The sequence below is a fragment of the Rhinolophus sinicus genome, chromosome 1, assembly GCF_057876585.1.
Source record: "Rhinolophus sinicus isolate RSI-liver-muscle chromosome 1, RSI-T2T, whole genome shotgun sequence".
NCBI classification, from domain to species: domain Eukaryota; kingdom Metazoa; phylum Chordata; class Mammalia; order Chiroptera; family Rhinolophidae; genus Rhinolophus; species Rhinolophus sinicus.
The window spans coordinates 7,954,075-7,970,111 of record NC_142501.1 but is presented as its reverse complement, the minus strand read 5'-3'; the positions used below and the strand labels follow the sequence as shown (position 1 = coordinate 7,970,111).

General features: G+C 49.0%; 1 protein-coding gene across 4 annotated transcripts; it reads right to left on the bottom strand.

The window, feature by feature from the left end:
• Positions 1-5,595: 5,595 nt before the first annotated feature.
• On the bottom strand, positions 5,596-15,523 carry NAGA (alpha-N-acetylgalactosaminidase). Of its 4 annotated transcripts, none has more exons than XM_019734541.3 (10): positions 15,406-15,523; positions 14,940-15,031; positions 14,021-14,156; positions 13,303-13,474; positions 12,640-12,817; positions 12,226-12,320; positions 11,342-11,503; positions 9,887-10,084; positions 8,750-8,893; positions 5,596-8,264 (listed from the first exon to the last, which is right to left on the bottom strand). In XM_019734541.3, exons 2-10 carry the CDS (start codon positions 14,953-14,955, stop codon positions 8,130-8,132), a joined length of 1,236 nt encoding a protein of 411 aa, XP_019590100.2. In that variant the 5' UTR covers positions 14,956-15,031; positions 15,406-15,523; the 3' UTR covers positions 5,596-8,129. The 4 variants fall into 4 exon arrangements, with proteins under 4 accessions (XP_019590100.2, XP_074182577.1, XP_019590102.2 ...); XM_074326476.2 differs by having other exon boundaries at positions 15,410-15,461; XM_019734543.3 differs by having other exon boundaries at positions 15,180-15,415.
• Between the last annotated feature and the right edge of the window lie 514 nt (positions 15,524-16,037).

The following is a 16,037-nucleotide window of genomic DNA, read 5'->3' as shown; positions in this document are numbered from 1 at the left end:
AACTATTTAACCAGGATCTAACTGACCTGAGGAAGGGAGATATCCAACTCTAGCTCACTGCAGCCTTTCATGTGGTGGAAGGGAAATACCCAAGTCCAGAGCCCTTTAGCCTTTCTGCCTCAACTAAGGGGTATAGGGTGGGGGACCTAAGAACTGGGAAACACTAGTGAGAGTCAAAGCCCAGGGGCAGAGGCTCACTAAGACTGACACGTAATCATAGGACTATAGAATGTTCCCTTCCCCCAGCACCTTATCACCACCTCAGTCAGGCCCCTGCATAGTAAAGGGCTTACAACTGAAAGAACTACACATCTCAGACCTTGTCTAAGAAGTCTATAGGGAAACAGAGACAGGAGAGGAGACAAAAACAATGATACCAGAGGAAATTTTAGCCTCTTAACAACTATAGCTACAGCAAACAGTAAACACAGCCTAACTCCAAGCCGGACAAACATAAAGCCTCACACTAAAGGCCAATTTACCTCAGTTCCTTTTACATAGTATGTCATGCCTGGCTTTCAGCATAAAACTACAAGGCATACTAAAAGACAACACAGCTTGGACAGAGCAAATATCAGAACCAGACTCAGACATGGCAAAGATGTTGGAATTATCAGACTGGGAATTTAAAACAACTGGTTAATATGCTAAGAGCTCTAATGGAAAAAGTAGACAACATGCAGGATTAGATGGGTAATGTAAGTAGAGAGATGGATCCTCTGAGAAACAAAAGGACATGCTAGAAGTCAAAAACACTAACAGAAATGAGGAAAGCCTTTGATGTGGTTATCAGTAGACTGGATATAACCACGGAAAGAATCAATGAGCGTGTACATATGCCAGTAGTTAACTTCCAAAATGAATGCAAAGAGAAAAAAGAAAAATATGGAACAGAATATCCAAGAACTGTGGGACAATTACAAAATGTGTAGCTTACATACAAGTACACAGAGCATACATGTACATAATGGGACTACCAGAGAAGGGAAAAGATAGGAACAGAAGAAACATTTGAAGTATCAGTGACTGAGAATTTTCCAAAATTAATGACAGATACCAAACCACAGATCTAGGAATCTCAGAGAATACTAAGTATGGAAATACTGAAACATCTACAATTGGGCATATCGGGTTGAAACTGCAGAAACATCAGAGACGAAGAGAAAATCTTGAAAGAAGCCAGAGGGGGAAAATCTTACCTGTAGAGGAACAAGGATAAGAATTACATCAGCCTTCTCTTTAGAAGCTGTGCCATTAAGAAAAGAGTGGAATTGAATATTTAAAGTATTTTTTAAAATGTAGAATTCTGTGTGCAGTGAAATTATCCTTCAAAAGTGAAGAAATACTTTATCAAAGGTTGAGGGAATTTGTCACTAATAGAGCGTCCTTGCAAGAAATGTTAAAAGAATTTCTCCAGAGAGAGAAAAGGATATACATCAGGAACTTGGATCTACGTAAAGAAAGGAGTGTTAGAGGAGGAATTCATGCAGGTAAAATAGAACCTTTCATTCTTCTTATTCTTAATCTAACAGATAATAGTTCGAAGTAATAGTAGCAACAAGGTATTCCGTGATTATAGCTTATGGATAATTAATGACAGTAATGTTGTAAGAGAAAGGAGGAATTGAAAATGCTGTTCTGAGGGGCTTCCTGTCTGTGAAGCAGTGAAGTGCTGTTTGAAAGTGGATTTGGACTAGCAGTAAATGTATATTACAAATGCTACGGCAACCACTAAAAAAAAATGTTAGAAAAAATAGTACAATTGATAATATAAGAGAGGAGAGGAAATTGAATCATATAAAATGCTTAATTAAAACAGAGAAGGCAGAAACAGAAGGCAAAAAGGGGAAAAAAAGAACAAGGACAATGGACAGAAAACAGGAAAAACATATGGTAGATATTGACCATTTATATCAATAATCATTTTAAATATCAATGGTCTAAATACACAAATCAAGAGACAGAGACTGTCAGAGTGGAATGAAAAAAAACAAGACCCAACTATATACTGTGTTTCCCTGAAATTAAGACCTAGCCGACAGCTCTAATGCGTCTTTTGGAGCAAAAATTAATATAAGACCGGTATTATGTTATATTATACCCAGTGTTATGTTGTTATGTTGTGTTATGTTGTACCCAGTGTTATATTTTATATTTTATTTTATATTTTATATTATATTACCCTGTCTTATAGTAAAATAAGACCGAGTCTTATATTAATGTTTGCTCCAAAAGACGCATTAGAGCTGATTGTCCGGCTAGGTCTTATTTTCAGGGAAACACGGTAATGACCTGGGGAAGAGTGAGGCTGGCTCTGCCCCTGGAGTCATCTGATGTTCAGGTAAGGATGGCAGAAAAGTTTGGATAACATTGAATGGGAGAAAAGGAATGTTACAGGGTTATTTTGCATTTTACTGGGAGTCTGGAAAAAGAAGGAAGCAGAGTAAGAATCATTCGTGGGAAGTCGACATGTGACACTGATATGGACAGTCACCAAGAGCAGCAGGGTGATGTCCATTCCTAAGGACACCCAGGTTCATCCTTCTTCATTCCTCCTCTTGGGCAGCCCAGGGCTGGAAGATGTGCACGTCTGGATTGGATTCCCCTTTTCTCTGTGTATGTTGATGCCTTCCTGGGGAATGCCGCCGTCCTGTTTGCGATCCAGACTGAACATACCCTCCACGAGCCCAGGTCCTATTTTCCAGCCACTCGCAGTGATACGTATCTTTTTTTAAATTGTAGTACAAAAAACAACATGAATTTTATCTTCTTAACCATTTTTAAGGGTCCCCTGCAGTAGTGTTAGCTATACAGGTTTCCCCTGCTGTATGAAAAGCAGAGCTTTCCTAGGAAACCTTTTGTAAACCAAAATGGCATGAAGCGGAGTATCCCCTGCTTTCTGAAAGTTTGTGTTAGGCCACTTCACTTCTATGACAGACCTGTATTAGTACGGTAATGGCTTTTTCATGCAAGTAAAAATCCCCTTCGGATTTCTTTTGATTAGCAAAAACAGGTACTAAGGTAGGTTTTTCATCAAAGTGGTATAACACAAACTTTCGAAAGTGGGAGATACCCGTACGTACACTGTTGTGCAATGAATCTCTAGAACTTTTTTATTTTGCAAGACTGAAAGTTTACACCCTTTGAACAACTCCCCATTTTCCCCTCCCCCCAGCCCCTGGCACCACCATTCTACGTTCTGTTTCAATGAAATTGACTACTTTAGATACCTCATGTAAGTGAAATCATGCGTATTTGTCTTTTTGTGACTGGCTTATTTTGCTTAGCATAATAGTCTCAAGTTCATCCATGTTGTAGCATGTGACAGCACTTCCTTTTTTTTTTAAGTCTGAATAATTTTCCATTGTATATATATATATATATATACCTCATTTTCTTTATCCATTCGCCCATCAATGGACTTTTGGGTTGCTTACACATCTTGTCTATTGTGAATAATACTGCAATGGACATAGGTGTGAGGAGGGTTTTTTTAACAGCCTTATTGATACATAATTCACATACCGTACAGTCCACCCATTTTAATCACTGACATTCGTCAGTGATTTTTAGTTTATTCACAGATGTGTGCAATCATCGCTTCAGTCAATTTAGGAACATTTTCATCACTTCGGAAAGAAACCTTGTACCTTTTAGCTGCCATCCCCTATTACCCCCATCCTCCCACTCAGCCCTAAGCAACAACTAATCTGTCTCTATATAGGTTTTCCTATCCTGGACTTTCATATGAATGAACCATATAACGTGGTCTTTTGTGACTGGCTTCTTTCCCTTAGCATGTTTTCAGGAGTCATCCATGTTGTATGTTTCATGTCAGTACTTTACTCCGTTTTGTGGCTGAATAATATTCCATGGTATGGTTAACCATATTTTGTTTATTCATTTGTCAGTTGGTGGAATTTGGATTGTTTCCACCTTTTGGCTGTTACAAATAATGCTGCTATAAACATCTGTTTACAAGGTTTTGTGTGGACATGTTTATACCTGGTCGTGGAACTGCTGTATCACATGGTAATCATTTGAGGACTTGCCAGACCATCTTCTTCCACGGCAGCTGTACCAGTTTTACATTCCTACCAGCAGTGTATGAGGGTTCCAATTTCTCCACATCCTTGCCAATGCTTAATATCTTACTTTTTTATTTTAGCTACCCTTTGGGTATGAAATAATATCGCATTGCGGTTTTTATTTGCATTTCCCTAATGGTTAGTGATGTCAAGCATTGGCCATTTGCATATCTTCCTTGGAAAAATGTCTATTCAGATCCTTTGTTCACTTTTTAATTGGGTTATTTATGACTTTATTATTGAGTTGTAAGAGTTCTTTATATATTTTAAACAGAAGTCCATGATCAGAAATATGAATTGCAGATATTTTTCTCCCATTGTGGGAGTTCTTTTCACTCTTTTTAATGTAGGCAAATTATGGCTATAAATTTCCCTCTGATCACTAATTTCACTCCTAAATTTTGGTATGTTGTGTTTTAGTATTTTTGGTATGTTATATGTTCATTTTCATTCATCTCAGAGTATTTTCTCTCGTATGTAATGAGTCGCTTGTCTTGCTGTTTTCAAAAATTCCCCTTGTCTTTGTTTTGAGAGTTTGAATATGATGTGTCTAGGTGTGGATCTCTTTGAGTTTATCCTATTGGAGCTCATTGACCTTCTTAGATGTGTACATTAATATTTGTCATCAAATGTGGGAAGTTTTGAGCCATTTTTTCAAATGTTCTTTCTGTTCTTTCTCTCTTCTTACATGTTGGTACGTTGCATGGTGTCCCATAGGTCTCTGAACCTCTGTTCATTTTTCTCCATTCTTCTTTCTCTTCCTTAGACAGGTTAATTTCAATGGGACTATCATCATGTTTGCTGATTTTTTTCTGCCTGGTCATGTCTGCTGACCCATTGGGGCCCTCTAATGAAATGTTTATCTCAATTATTGTACTTTTTAACTCTAGAATTTCTATTTGGTTCTTTTCTATAACTTCTGTCTCTTTACTGATATTTTCTATTTGGTGAGACATCATTCTTCTTCTTTCCTTTAGTTCATTAGATACGGTTTCCTTTAGCTCTTTGAACATAAATAGCGGATTTAAATATGATACTAGGGTAAAACACTACAAAACTTGCTATTCTTACCAAGATTCTGTCTTTCTTGATCAAAAGCTCTCTGGGTTGCCGCAAACCTTTGGTTAATTTCTAGAGTTCTGTGAAAGTTGATTCTGATAAAAAGTGGAAGGTTTTTCATTGCTGTTATGTAGGAAACAAACTTTTGGTGGTTCTTACCGTACCATTTTTGTTGACTCCTTGCTTGGATTTTGATTCAAACAAACTGTAGAAAGACATTTTTGAGACAATTGGCAAAAACTGAACAGAGACTGGTTATTAGATTACCAAAATTTTTGTTCTGTTGGATAGGAAAATTGTATTATTGTCATATATATTTTTAAAGATCCTATCTGCTAGAAAATAGTGGTGTTTATAGAGTTTTCTTTGCCTTGCTTTCAAATACTCCAGCTCACATGCAAAAAAAGTATGTGTGGGAAGAAAGATAAGAAATAATGGCACACATTGATGGTTGTTGGAACATGAAGGTTTACTACACCATTTTATTTTTGTGTTTGAAAATTTCTACAATAGATTTTTTTTTTTTTTTTCTTTTTTGAAATATTTTGTTTTATTTTTCAATGATGATTGACATACAATTATATATTGGTTTGGGTGTACAACATGGTGATTAGACATTTATATAACTTAGGAAGTAATAACCCCAATAAATCTCATACCCATCTGACACCATACATATATAGTTATTACAGTATTTATTCACTATATTCCTTATGCTATACTTTACATCCCCAAGACTATTTTGTAACTACCAATTTGTACTTCTTTATCCCTTCACATTTTTCACCCATCCCCTCAAGCTCCCTCCTATCTGACAATCATCAGAATGTTCTCTGTATCTATGAGTCTGTTTCTGTTTTGTTTGTTCATTTATTTTGTTCTTTATATTTCACATATTAGTGAAATTATATGACATTTGTCTTTCTCTGCCTGACTCTACAATAGTTTTTTTTAAAGAGAAGTGGTACTCTTGGGTCTGAAAAAGGCTTCCTTGAACTGGGAAAAAATAATTGAGTCCCTCACTGGCCTTGGGTAGAAGAAAGTAAAATAATTGTCCTGAAGATAAGCAGGGTGTGTGAGAGAATTAAGGCTAAAGAGATAGAATCAATTAGGCATCCCCAGGATAAAAGGACAAGCTATGCAGCAAGTAAAGAAATGTACCATCTCTAGGTCTGGAAGGCAGAGGAACTGACTGGTTAAGTCCAGGCTGATCTTGGCCCCAATTCCCAAGTCCATGGTCTCCACCATTGTACTCCCCCACATCCCAGGGTGGTGGGAAAGGCTTCTTCCTCGGGCTGCAAAAGAAGTGTTCCCACCTGAGACCATCCCATTTGGCTTGAACAACAAGCACTAAGACAAAGACCCGAAGCTGAATTTGTGCGTCCAGTGACAGGTCTCCCAGGGCAGAGGCGTGGGGTAAGATAGGCTTCTGTCTCCTGGCGGCCCTCAGCTAGGGAAAGGGAGCATTCTCTGCTGACTGTAGACTCAATCAGCGAAGCTCCAGTAATTTGAGTGACACTATAAAGGGCGCACTTGTAAGTTCTTTACACCATGCTATAAGCACCTCAAACCCCAAGGGAGGGAGTGTGGGAGATCCACCCAGAAGCGTTCCCACAGGGCAGGATAGTGCAGAGCCTGGGGCCCTGGGTGCTCCCACATTCAAAGCCTAAGGAGAACCTACCTAGCCTGCTCTGCTGCCAGCTTCCCAAATGGGGACAAGAACCAGCAGGGGAGACAGGTGCCCTGTGGCCTTAGCTAAAGAAAGAGGGCTTGGGAAATAGGAACCAAAGGAAGGCAGTTAAGAACATGCCATTCTTTTTCTTCAATAGCCCTTTCCTTAGGAGGAGGAACAGGAAACATTTTAAGACAAAGTACCTGAACTTGTCTTTGGATGTAGCTGGGGGATTTCAACCGCCTCTGCAGCCAGGTTAGGAGAGAAGAAACTAGGGGAGGGGCCAGGGGGCACTGCAGGGCAGAGGCCAAGCTGTCGGGGGCCCTGGGGAGGAAAGCAGTGCTGACCTCCCCTCACCTGCACCCAGTATGGAGCCAGTGAATGGAGCCCTGGCAGTAAAGGGGGCATGAGCTGAAAGGTACCAAAGTGAACAATGCAAAGCTCCTTAGCAGATCAAGGCCTTTGTCTGTGCAGCACGGGCTGGTGAGGGGGGTGGTGGAGGCCAGCAGACCCTGTAACATCTGCACGGGGTGGGGAAGGACGTGCAGAGGGCCTGGGACCATTGCTGCTCAGCCTCATGTGCGGTCACCACCCCACCCCCGTGTGGGGCTTCCTGGAGTGAGGCAAGTCTGGACTCTCCAGAAGTACAATCTGCAGGTCACTTTGGAAAATGAGAGGCCAACGGAGGCCACACACTTCCAGGTGAGGCAAGATTTGAAACCAGCACCCTGTGGCAGTTAGGGACTGCCACCCAGAGTCCCTAACTGAAGGTGACCATGGTCCCAGGTCCATATTACAAGTACTTGACTGCAGAACAGCTTTATTGGTGGCCTGAAGGAGCCAAAGTCACTCCCGGGCAGTGTCAGCCTGCAAGGCCCCCTCCGGGCTGGAGAGCCAATCACCCCATTCCTGGAAACTCCCCATAGGGCAGATCTCCACTCCCAATTATAAGAAAAATTCCAGATCCTGATTTCAGAGCCATCAAAGGCAGGTCAGAGGCTGGAGTCCTGATGGGGATCAGCGCCCCTGCCTGCAGGGGCTCAGCAGTCTGGTTGAGTTGTTTAGCAACATCTGTGCGGCTGTGCAGACAAGGAAAGAGGCCAGGAAGGCCCCAGGACAGTGCCCAAGACAGGTGTCCAAGAGGGTTCCAGCGTGTGGAACCGGCCCTGAGGTTGCACTTTGGGTCAGATGGGGTTGGTCGCCAAGCAGGCCTGGGTAGCAGAGAACCCCTCCTACTGGCCTTCAGTAGGTCAAGGCTCTGTGGTCTGGGCTCAGCGGTGCTGCTTCAACCTGTCACATGTCCCAGCTCCTCACTGCTGGGATGTCTCCAGCTTCCCGACAGGATACAGGTACCACATCACCACCCCTGAAGGGTTGATGACCACTGTGAAGTTGGTTTCAGTCCGGAGGCCACTGATGACATTGCCCGTGTAGACATCCTGGGCCTGCAGTGGGGAGGGACAATGCCCCCATAAGAATGGCTGTGCAGCGACCCCGCAGAGGATGCAGAAGGCTGGGTTTGGCCTGTCTGTGCTGGGCCCCTAGTATGCACTACAGAAGTGGAGCCCTGAATCTCCTGTCACTTCTCCACTAGTCAAGCCAACAGATGCCCAAACATAGGCAGCAGTGAAAGCCCCAACCCGTGGAGAACCCAAGGAACGTGCCAGAAAGGACTGACCAGTGAGGGGAGGAGCGTGGCCTCGGCGGCTAACGGACTCACTTATACACAGCAGTTGTGTTTGCGTAGCTTGGAGATACCAGTGTAGAGAACAGCGCCAACCACGGCCCCCAGTGCCTGCAGCTGCCCCACAGGCACGTGCCACAGGACCCAGGGCCCATGGCTTAGGGAAGGCCAAGTGTGCGTGAGGACCACCCCCAGCAATGCCCTCCCAGAAACACAGAGGGCACTCACTACCTGCAGGGCGCTCACCTCATACATGCTGGAGCCGGTAAAGTTGAGCTGGGCGAGGGAGGAGCGGAAGCGATAAGGCATATCCGTCCTGCGGCTGAAGAAGACCAGGGCGCAGGTCTCACTGGCCAGGGGCCGCAGGAACACTTCGATGTGGGACTTCTCCTGGGCACGAAGATGGTGACTGGCTGGGGTCCCTGCTCACGCAGGCCCTTAAGACCCCTTCCCAAAGTCCCTGGAGCCCTGGTCCCCCCAGCCCACAGTTCTGTGGCATGCAAAAGCTTGGGGGGGATACCACAGCCCTCTAGCACCCCAACTTATCTGACTCTACCCTCCTTCCTACCCTGACTCAGCAGACACTTCCCAGCACCCATGCTAGGACAGAGACAAAGGTTGCATGAGGTCCTGCCTCAGCTCAGGACGGTGGGAGGGACAGACGTGGACAGCTGCTGCAGTGGACTGGGGTCACTCTGCCCTGAGCAGCCAGGGGGAAGAGCCCCCATCCTCCTGGGGGCCTCCCCAGCTCTCCAGGTGCCTTCTCTAGGTGTGTGGATTTCTTCTGACTAGAGAGGGAAGGGTCTGTGCAAAGAGTACAGCTTTGAGGCGACACTGTTGGAGTCAAGTCCTGTTGTACTGTTTACCAACTGTGGGGCCTTGGGCTGCGGTTCCTTAGACTCTTCGAGTCTGTTTCCTGATTGGTAAAACAGGGAAGGAGTATCTCCCTTCTGAGAAAATGTATCTAGAGCTCGTGGCACACAGGAGGTGGGCAATAGAGTGGTCGCCAGTACTAGTATTACAGTAGTTGTATCCCTTGGCTCAACTAAATGCAGGAGGGAAGCCCAGTTCTCTGCCGGACATCACAGACGTGTGCAGAGGTCTTATACCTCCAAACTGAGGGGTCTCACTGTCCCCTATGCACCTGTGTGGTGACGTCTCCCTTCCCTGAATCCCATGAATGGTCCTGCTCTGGCCCTGCTCTCACGTGGGCCAGTAGGAGGCGGTGGGAGCAGCTCCCAGTAGCCTTTCCCTGAATGCTACCGGGAGGTGGGGCTGAGCAGATCCGAGGCCCCCTCCCCACCGTGACCTCCAGGTGTGCAGCCTTGTTCTCAGGGGAGCCCAGTCCCTCAGCCTCCCTTTCCTTCTCTCCACCCCCAGTACCTTGAGAATCCTGCGTCCCTGGATGCCTAAGGGGTCCTGGTTGATTTTGATCATGAGTGGATTCTGCAGAATGTCCATGTTCTGGGCGGAGATGGTACGCAGGTCTGTGGACATGAAGAGAGGGGCCGCCAGCACCGTCCACAGGGCCATCTGGGCCCGGGCTTGCTCGAAGCTGAGGCCAAAGTTCCCAATGAGCAGCTAGGGGCAGAGGAGAGGAGCAGTCAGCGCTGCCCTGTTCAGGGAGGGGGGCACAGGGACCAATCCTAAGCTTGCAGCTGAGGCAAGAGGACAGAGATGGGAAGGGCGGCCACAGGTGGGAGCCTGGGTTGGCAAACACCATTCCCCAGCAGTGGCCTTGGATGAGTCGAGTTACATTCCCTCTGAGCCTCAGCTTTTCACCAAGAAAATGGGGGCGCTAATATGCTCTAGTCGTGTCACAAGTGGAGTTGATCCGATGGGATCCTGTTGCCAAAAGCATGTATAAACTGGAACACACAAATCAAGAAATATACTCAGGGTGGCAGCGGTAGGAAACCAGAACTAGGGCCAGACCGAGTCCCTGCATCTGCCAGTAACCACCCACCTGCCCTAACCACAGCTGACTCCTGACCCAGGGCAACCAATCCACAGACAGCATCCAAAGGATCATTACTAATGGTCATGTACTTAGTGACACCGATCTAACTAAACCCAGTGTTGTGCCAAATGGTGCCAAGGGTTTTAGAGGGTCATCCACTTCACTCTCACCACCCTGTACAAGGCAGCCACTATTCCTCTCATTTTCCAATTGACAAAACTGAGGCACAAAAAAATTTAAGTCACTCGCCCAAGGTACATAGCACAGCTGGAGCTAGAACTCTAGGGCAGGCCAATTTCTGTTTCTCTGGGTGCCCCACCAGCTGGCCGGGTATTTGAGATTATTCTAATCACTGGTAGTAAATGCTTGTTGGCTAAATGAAGAGATAGCTATAAAACTGTAAGATAAATTGCAAAAGTATTGAAGTCAGCAGGGTTATGAGTGAGGTGGGTACCAGGGGCCGGTTCTGCCTATGGCGGGTCTGCAGGGAGGTAATGGTCCAGGGCATTGAAAGGGTCAGAGGCAGCCTGGGCCAGGATGTTCTAGAGAGGGAGTGGCAAGAGGGTGTGTTCTTCATCCTGCAGAGGAATAATGTCTCACACCAGAGTCACCGCAGACCAACTTCTCAAGTTTCAAGCATCAGAACTGCCTGGGGAGATTGTCAACAATGGGCATTCCCAGGCCCTCCCCCAACATTCTGATCTGAAAGGTGGGGGTGGGGCCCTGGGAACAGAATGGTAGCTTAGCAAGTCCCAAGGTGAGTCTAATGCACCTGGTTCAAGGACACATTTCAGAGCTGATCTAGAACCCCGCAATGTGCGGCCAGTTAGAGGGCACAGGGCAGTGGGGAGCAGGTCCATCCCCCTCCATGCTGGTACCATGTCTGGGTCGTTCCAATGCCCAGGGCCTGCCACTGGCTGCAGTATGTCCTGGTGGTCCACAAACCAGTCCAGGACAGACAGCACGCTGCTCCAAGAGTCCTGGATGTCGCCATAGTTACGCCAGAGGTTGCAAATGTCTGTCAGCAAACTGTAGTTCACCTGGTTGGGAGGGCAGGAGGGGGCAGAGTCCATCACCAGAGTCACATCCGGCTGCCCCTGCCCAGCAGGAGACACAGAGGGTGGGGAAGGGGCCAGAGAACAGGCCCTAGTTGTTGAGGATGAGGAAAGCCTCAGAAACTGGCGCTGCTCTGGGGCTGCCCAGGCCCCTCCCTGCGTGCTGGTGCCAGAAGCCTATCCTGCCTTCTCGTGCCAACCGGGGTCAGGCTCAGGGTACAGGCCCAAGCTGGTGTACCAACAACATCCCTGCCACACATCCACCCGTGATCTCTCAGTGAGAGTCCAGCCATCTGCCAGCATCTTCCCTCAGGTCTGCAAGTCTGATCTCACCCTTTCTAGTGCCCTAGGTGCTCAGGGACCCCTGGTGAGGTAACCCCAAGGTTCTTCAGAGGCTCAGCCCGCCTGCCTGTCCTCACCAGCCCACTCAGTACAAAACCCAGGGCTGACCACTTGTGGGGTGCTGTGTGTTGGCACATCACATGTGGTTCCCATGTCTTGGATGCCAACGCCTTCAGCCACCTGACAAGTGCCTCCTCTTCTCTACGACCCTAGGCTGGCAGAGGCCCCTCTGGGGTACTTAGGACCCTCTCTCCAGACCTATAAATTAGCACATGGCAACTATAGTAAGAGTGGCCCTGACTACAGAGGAGGTGGGGAAGCCTGGTGTGAGGGACAGTGCCGGGCGGGCACACAGAACGGCTTACCTCAGGGGGGAGGCCCCCCTCGTAGGCTGGCCAGCTGCAGGAGAAGGCGATGGGGCGGCCTGTGGCATTCAGGGCAGCAGCCATCATGGGGTACCCTGGAAATCCAACCCCCACGTTTTAGGACTGAGGAGATGCAGAAGGCAATCTCGGGCCTCAGCCCAAACTTCCCACCAAACGTGAGGAAACAGGCTCAACAGAGCTGCCTCTCCCTGTACTCAGCGCCACAAACACTTCCTAGGTGGGGCTTGGTGCCAAGCCACCTTTAGGGAGCCTGGGAGCCAAGATCCCCCAGCCCCTGGGAAACAAAATTCCCTAGGGGCCATACAGACAGACGAGCTCAGCCAGGCGGACACTGGTGGGCCTTCTATGCCATCCCTCCCTGTCTCCCTGTCCCCAGCCAGCTGTGGGACCCACCTTTAGCCTTTTCCTCAGAGGTCGAGAAGCAGCCATCCAGCTTCAGCATGTCCACCTTCCACTCGGCGAAGGTTTGAGCGTCCTGGACCACCTTGTCTAGCGTGGTGCCTGGGTAACCCATGCAGGTAAAGTTGCCCAAGTCCTCGTAGATGCCCAGCTTCAGGCCCAGGGAGTGAGCCTGCGGGCGAGTCAAGGAAATAGTGGGCTCAGGCAGGATCCCCAGGGAGCCGCCTCACAGGCTCATCTGACCAGGCCCCGTTAAAACCTTCAAGGGCAACCCACTGCCCAGAGGAAAGGGTCTCCGCTTGCTGGCCTGGCCTCTGCCACCTGTGGTCTTTCCCCTCCCTCCAACACACACACCTCCCATGGACTGTTCTTGCCTCTCGGTCTTTGCTTCTGTCATCCCCTCTGCCTCGAATGCCATCTATCTGGTATCAGCTCAAGAATGGCCTCCTCTGGAGAACCTTCCTGGAAACCCAGGCTGAATGAGATGCCCTTCTTGGCTCTCACCCGCCACAGTGGGCCAAAACGAGCTGTTCACTTATGTTTCCCCACCAGACTGAGTTCTCAAGCAGGGACTGTGGAAATGGAGCCCTAAGCAGGATGGGGTGGAAAGAGAGGTCTGGCCCCAGGGCCAGTGGGCAGGGCTGGGGTGGGGCTCACATAGTCAGCCAGGAAGGCAATGCCCTTGGGGAAGCGCTTGGGATCTGGCACCAGGTGGCCTTTGTCATCACGCCCTCCAATCCAGCAATCATCGATGTTCAGGTATGTGTAGCCCAGGTCCCGCCAACCATCCTGTGCCAGCCGGTCAGCCATCTCCATGAAGAGCCGCTCACTGGTGAGGGGCAGGGCACAGAGCAGCTTAGTGGCCCAGCATGTTCCTCAGCCCCCTTCCTCAGAGCTGCTCAGATGCTCTGAGTGTGAATCCAGGCTATAAGGATCCCAGCCTTGCTGTCAGCTGAAGACTAAGTCAAGTAATAATTGTAAATGACAACAGTGATTGTGTCATGAGCCAGCCCTAAGTAGGGTGAAGTTGAAAGGAATGGTCTGGCCCCCAGGTCAAGGGGCAGGATTGAGCCAGAGGAAGCACGTGGAGTCTGGCCCGGCCTTAACAGTTACCTCCTTTCAATTATCTCAGGGACAGGGTCCACTACAAGGTACCTGCCCCACAGGCCTGATAGGCCCCACAGGCCTGATAGGCCCCACAGAGGCCCCAAGCAGGTCATGAGGCTGGATGTCAAAGGTCCCAAAAGTCCCCTCTGGCTGCAGACTCTCTGGGATTGCAGAGACCCTGTCCTCTTTTCTGGCTGACTCTCCACTCCCGGCCCCCACTCTGCAGGGCCCTGGGCAAGGCTTGTCAGGTGCTGTGGGCCCTACACACCTGATGCAGTTCTTCGGGTCCTCGTCACAGTCAGTGTTGCAGCGGAAGCGTTCCCAGGCCAGCCAGCCCATGGGTGGCGTCCGCAGGAGCCCATTCTCCAACACCAGCACCAGGTCCACCAGGGCAAGCAAGAGCACTGGAGGGGGTTGGGGGATGACTGTGAGTGGCTCCCATAGCCCCAGCCCTCACCCCACCCCCTCCACATGCTGCTCAGCCCTGCAGAGGCTGCCGGCCTGTACAGCCTGTACAGCCGCCCACCATGGCCGCGATCTGACTCGCCTATCGCATAGAAGAACGATACTCCTGGGATTAAGGCGGAATTGGCTCTTCCTGCAACTGCTGGCCCTTGCAGTATAGTGAGTGGGCAGATGGTGCCTGGAGTAGGGCAGTGTGTTTGAGACCTGGATACCTACTTGCTGTGAGGTTGTAGCCAGTCTCCAGGTTTCCTGAATCTCCTCCAGGATCTTTGCTCTCCACCACAGACCCTCAAGAGCCCTCAGAAGGGCTAACAGAGTCAGCCAGGTGGGACCTGCACCCAGCCAGCTCACCTGGGGGAACCCTTTCCCTTTCAGGCCTCAGTTTCCTTCTGTGTAAGACGGAGTTAATGTACTGACTTTACCGGGCAGTTCTCAGTATGTGTTGATATCACATAAGATAGGGCCTCCGCACTTTGGGAGAGGAGATGAAAAAGGAATAGGCCTCTTTAGAAGGGAACTAAAGCGAGGAGTTCCCTTTCTAAGGGAGGAGCATTTCCTTCTTTCCCAGCCCAGCTCCAATAAGAGGAACGTCTCCCCACATACCCACATACCCACATCAGGGAAGGAGGCCCAGACACCAGAAGGCTGGGCTCCCTCCAAGTAGCCCCCACATCCTACTGGTCACCTACCCTCCCAAAGGCACCCCTTCCCATGTAGGTTACCTGTCTTCCGCAACATTGCTCTGGACTCAGCGTCTCAGGACCCGACCAGATCTGCTCTGCTTTTATCAGCTTTATACTTAGGGCTTTGGAAGCTAAGAAACGTTAGAAAGGCACTGGAGTCACTACTACCCGGCTAACCAAACTCAGTCCGCAAGCCGCGCTCACTGCCCCTCCCCCAGCCATCACTCCCCTTCTTCCTTCAGGAATACTAAACAAGGTGTCTTGGACATCAGACCTCACCCCGCCTGCAGTGCTGGGCGCCCCTGGAGTCCAAGGGCGGCCGTCTGCCGGGCCGGGGCCAGAGAGGCAGCGACCAGCTTGCGGACGCCCAGGAAGAGGGGAGGCGCCGGGCCGAGATCAGGCTCCGGACTCCCACCGGATCTGGGTTGCCGCCCGCGGCCGCCAAATTCGGAAGACCCAGCGCCGGGAGGCCCCCACCCCAGAGCGCCCGGCCCGCGGCTCTTACCCACCGACGCACTCTGGAGGTAGGAGCCGCCGACCGTGGCAGTGATCTGACTCGCCAATCGAGTTCCAGAGGAGCCTGACGGCGGTCAACCCTTCCCGGCGGAGCCTATCAGAATCCCCCTAGTAACGTCCTGCCCCGCCCTCTATGGACCCAATACGCCCTCCGAACCTCTCGAAGCCCCGCCTTCTTTGAGGTCCCGCTCTGCGCGCTCCCGAGGCGGGCACGAGCGGAACGGGCTTACGGACCCGAGGCTAGCTAGACGTTTCACCGCTGTGGGATCCCTGAGGGCGAGGTTAGTGCCCAGCACACTGTAGCGCGCAATAAATAACTGTCGTGAATACCTCGGCTAAGGGTCTTGTTAAGAGGAAATAAGAAAATGCTCTGAAGCATGGCTCGTAGTAAGCTTCTCAAAACAGGTAGCGGAAGATGAATAGGTTTGCAAGGAGGATTGGTGGGGGGAAGCAAACCAGGTGGAGGGTACAGCTCTTGTAAAGCCAGGAGGCTCTCCTTCCCTGCCTGAAACTGCGGCCACCGGTTATGCTAGCCGAGGCACTCGGCATATTTCTTAACCAATTTCATTCATCAAAAATTTATTGAGCAACTATTAGGTGCCAAACACTTCATTTTTGGCA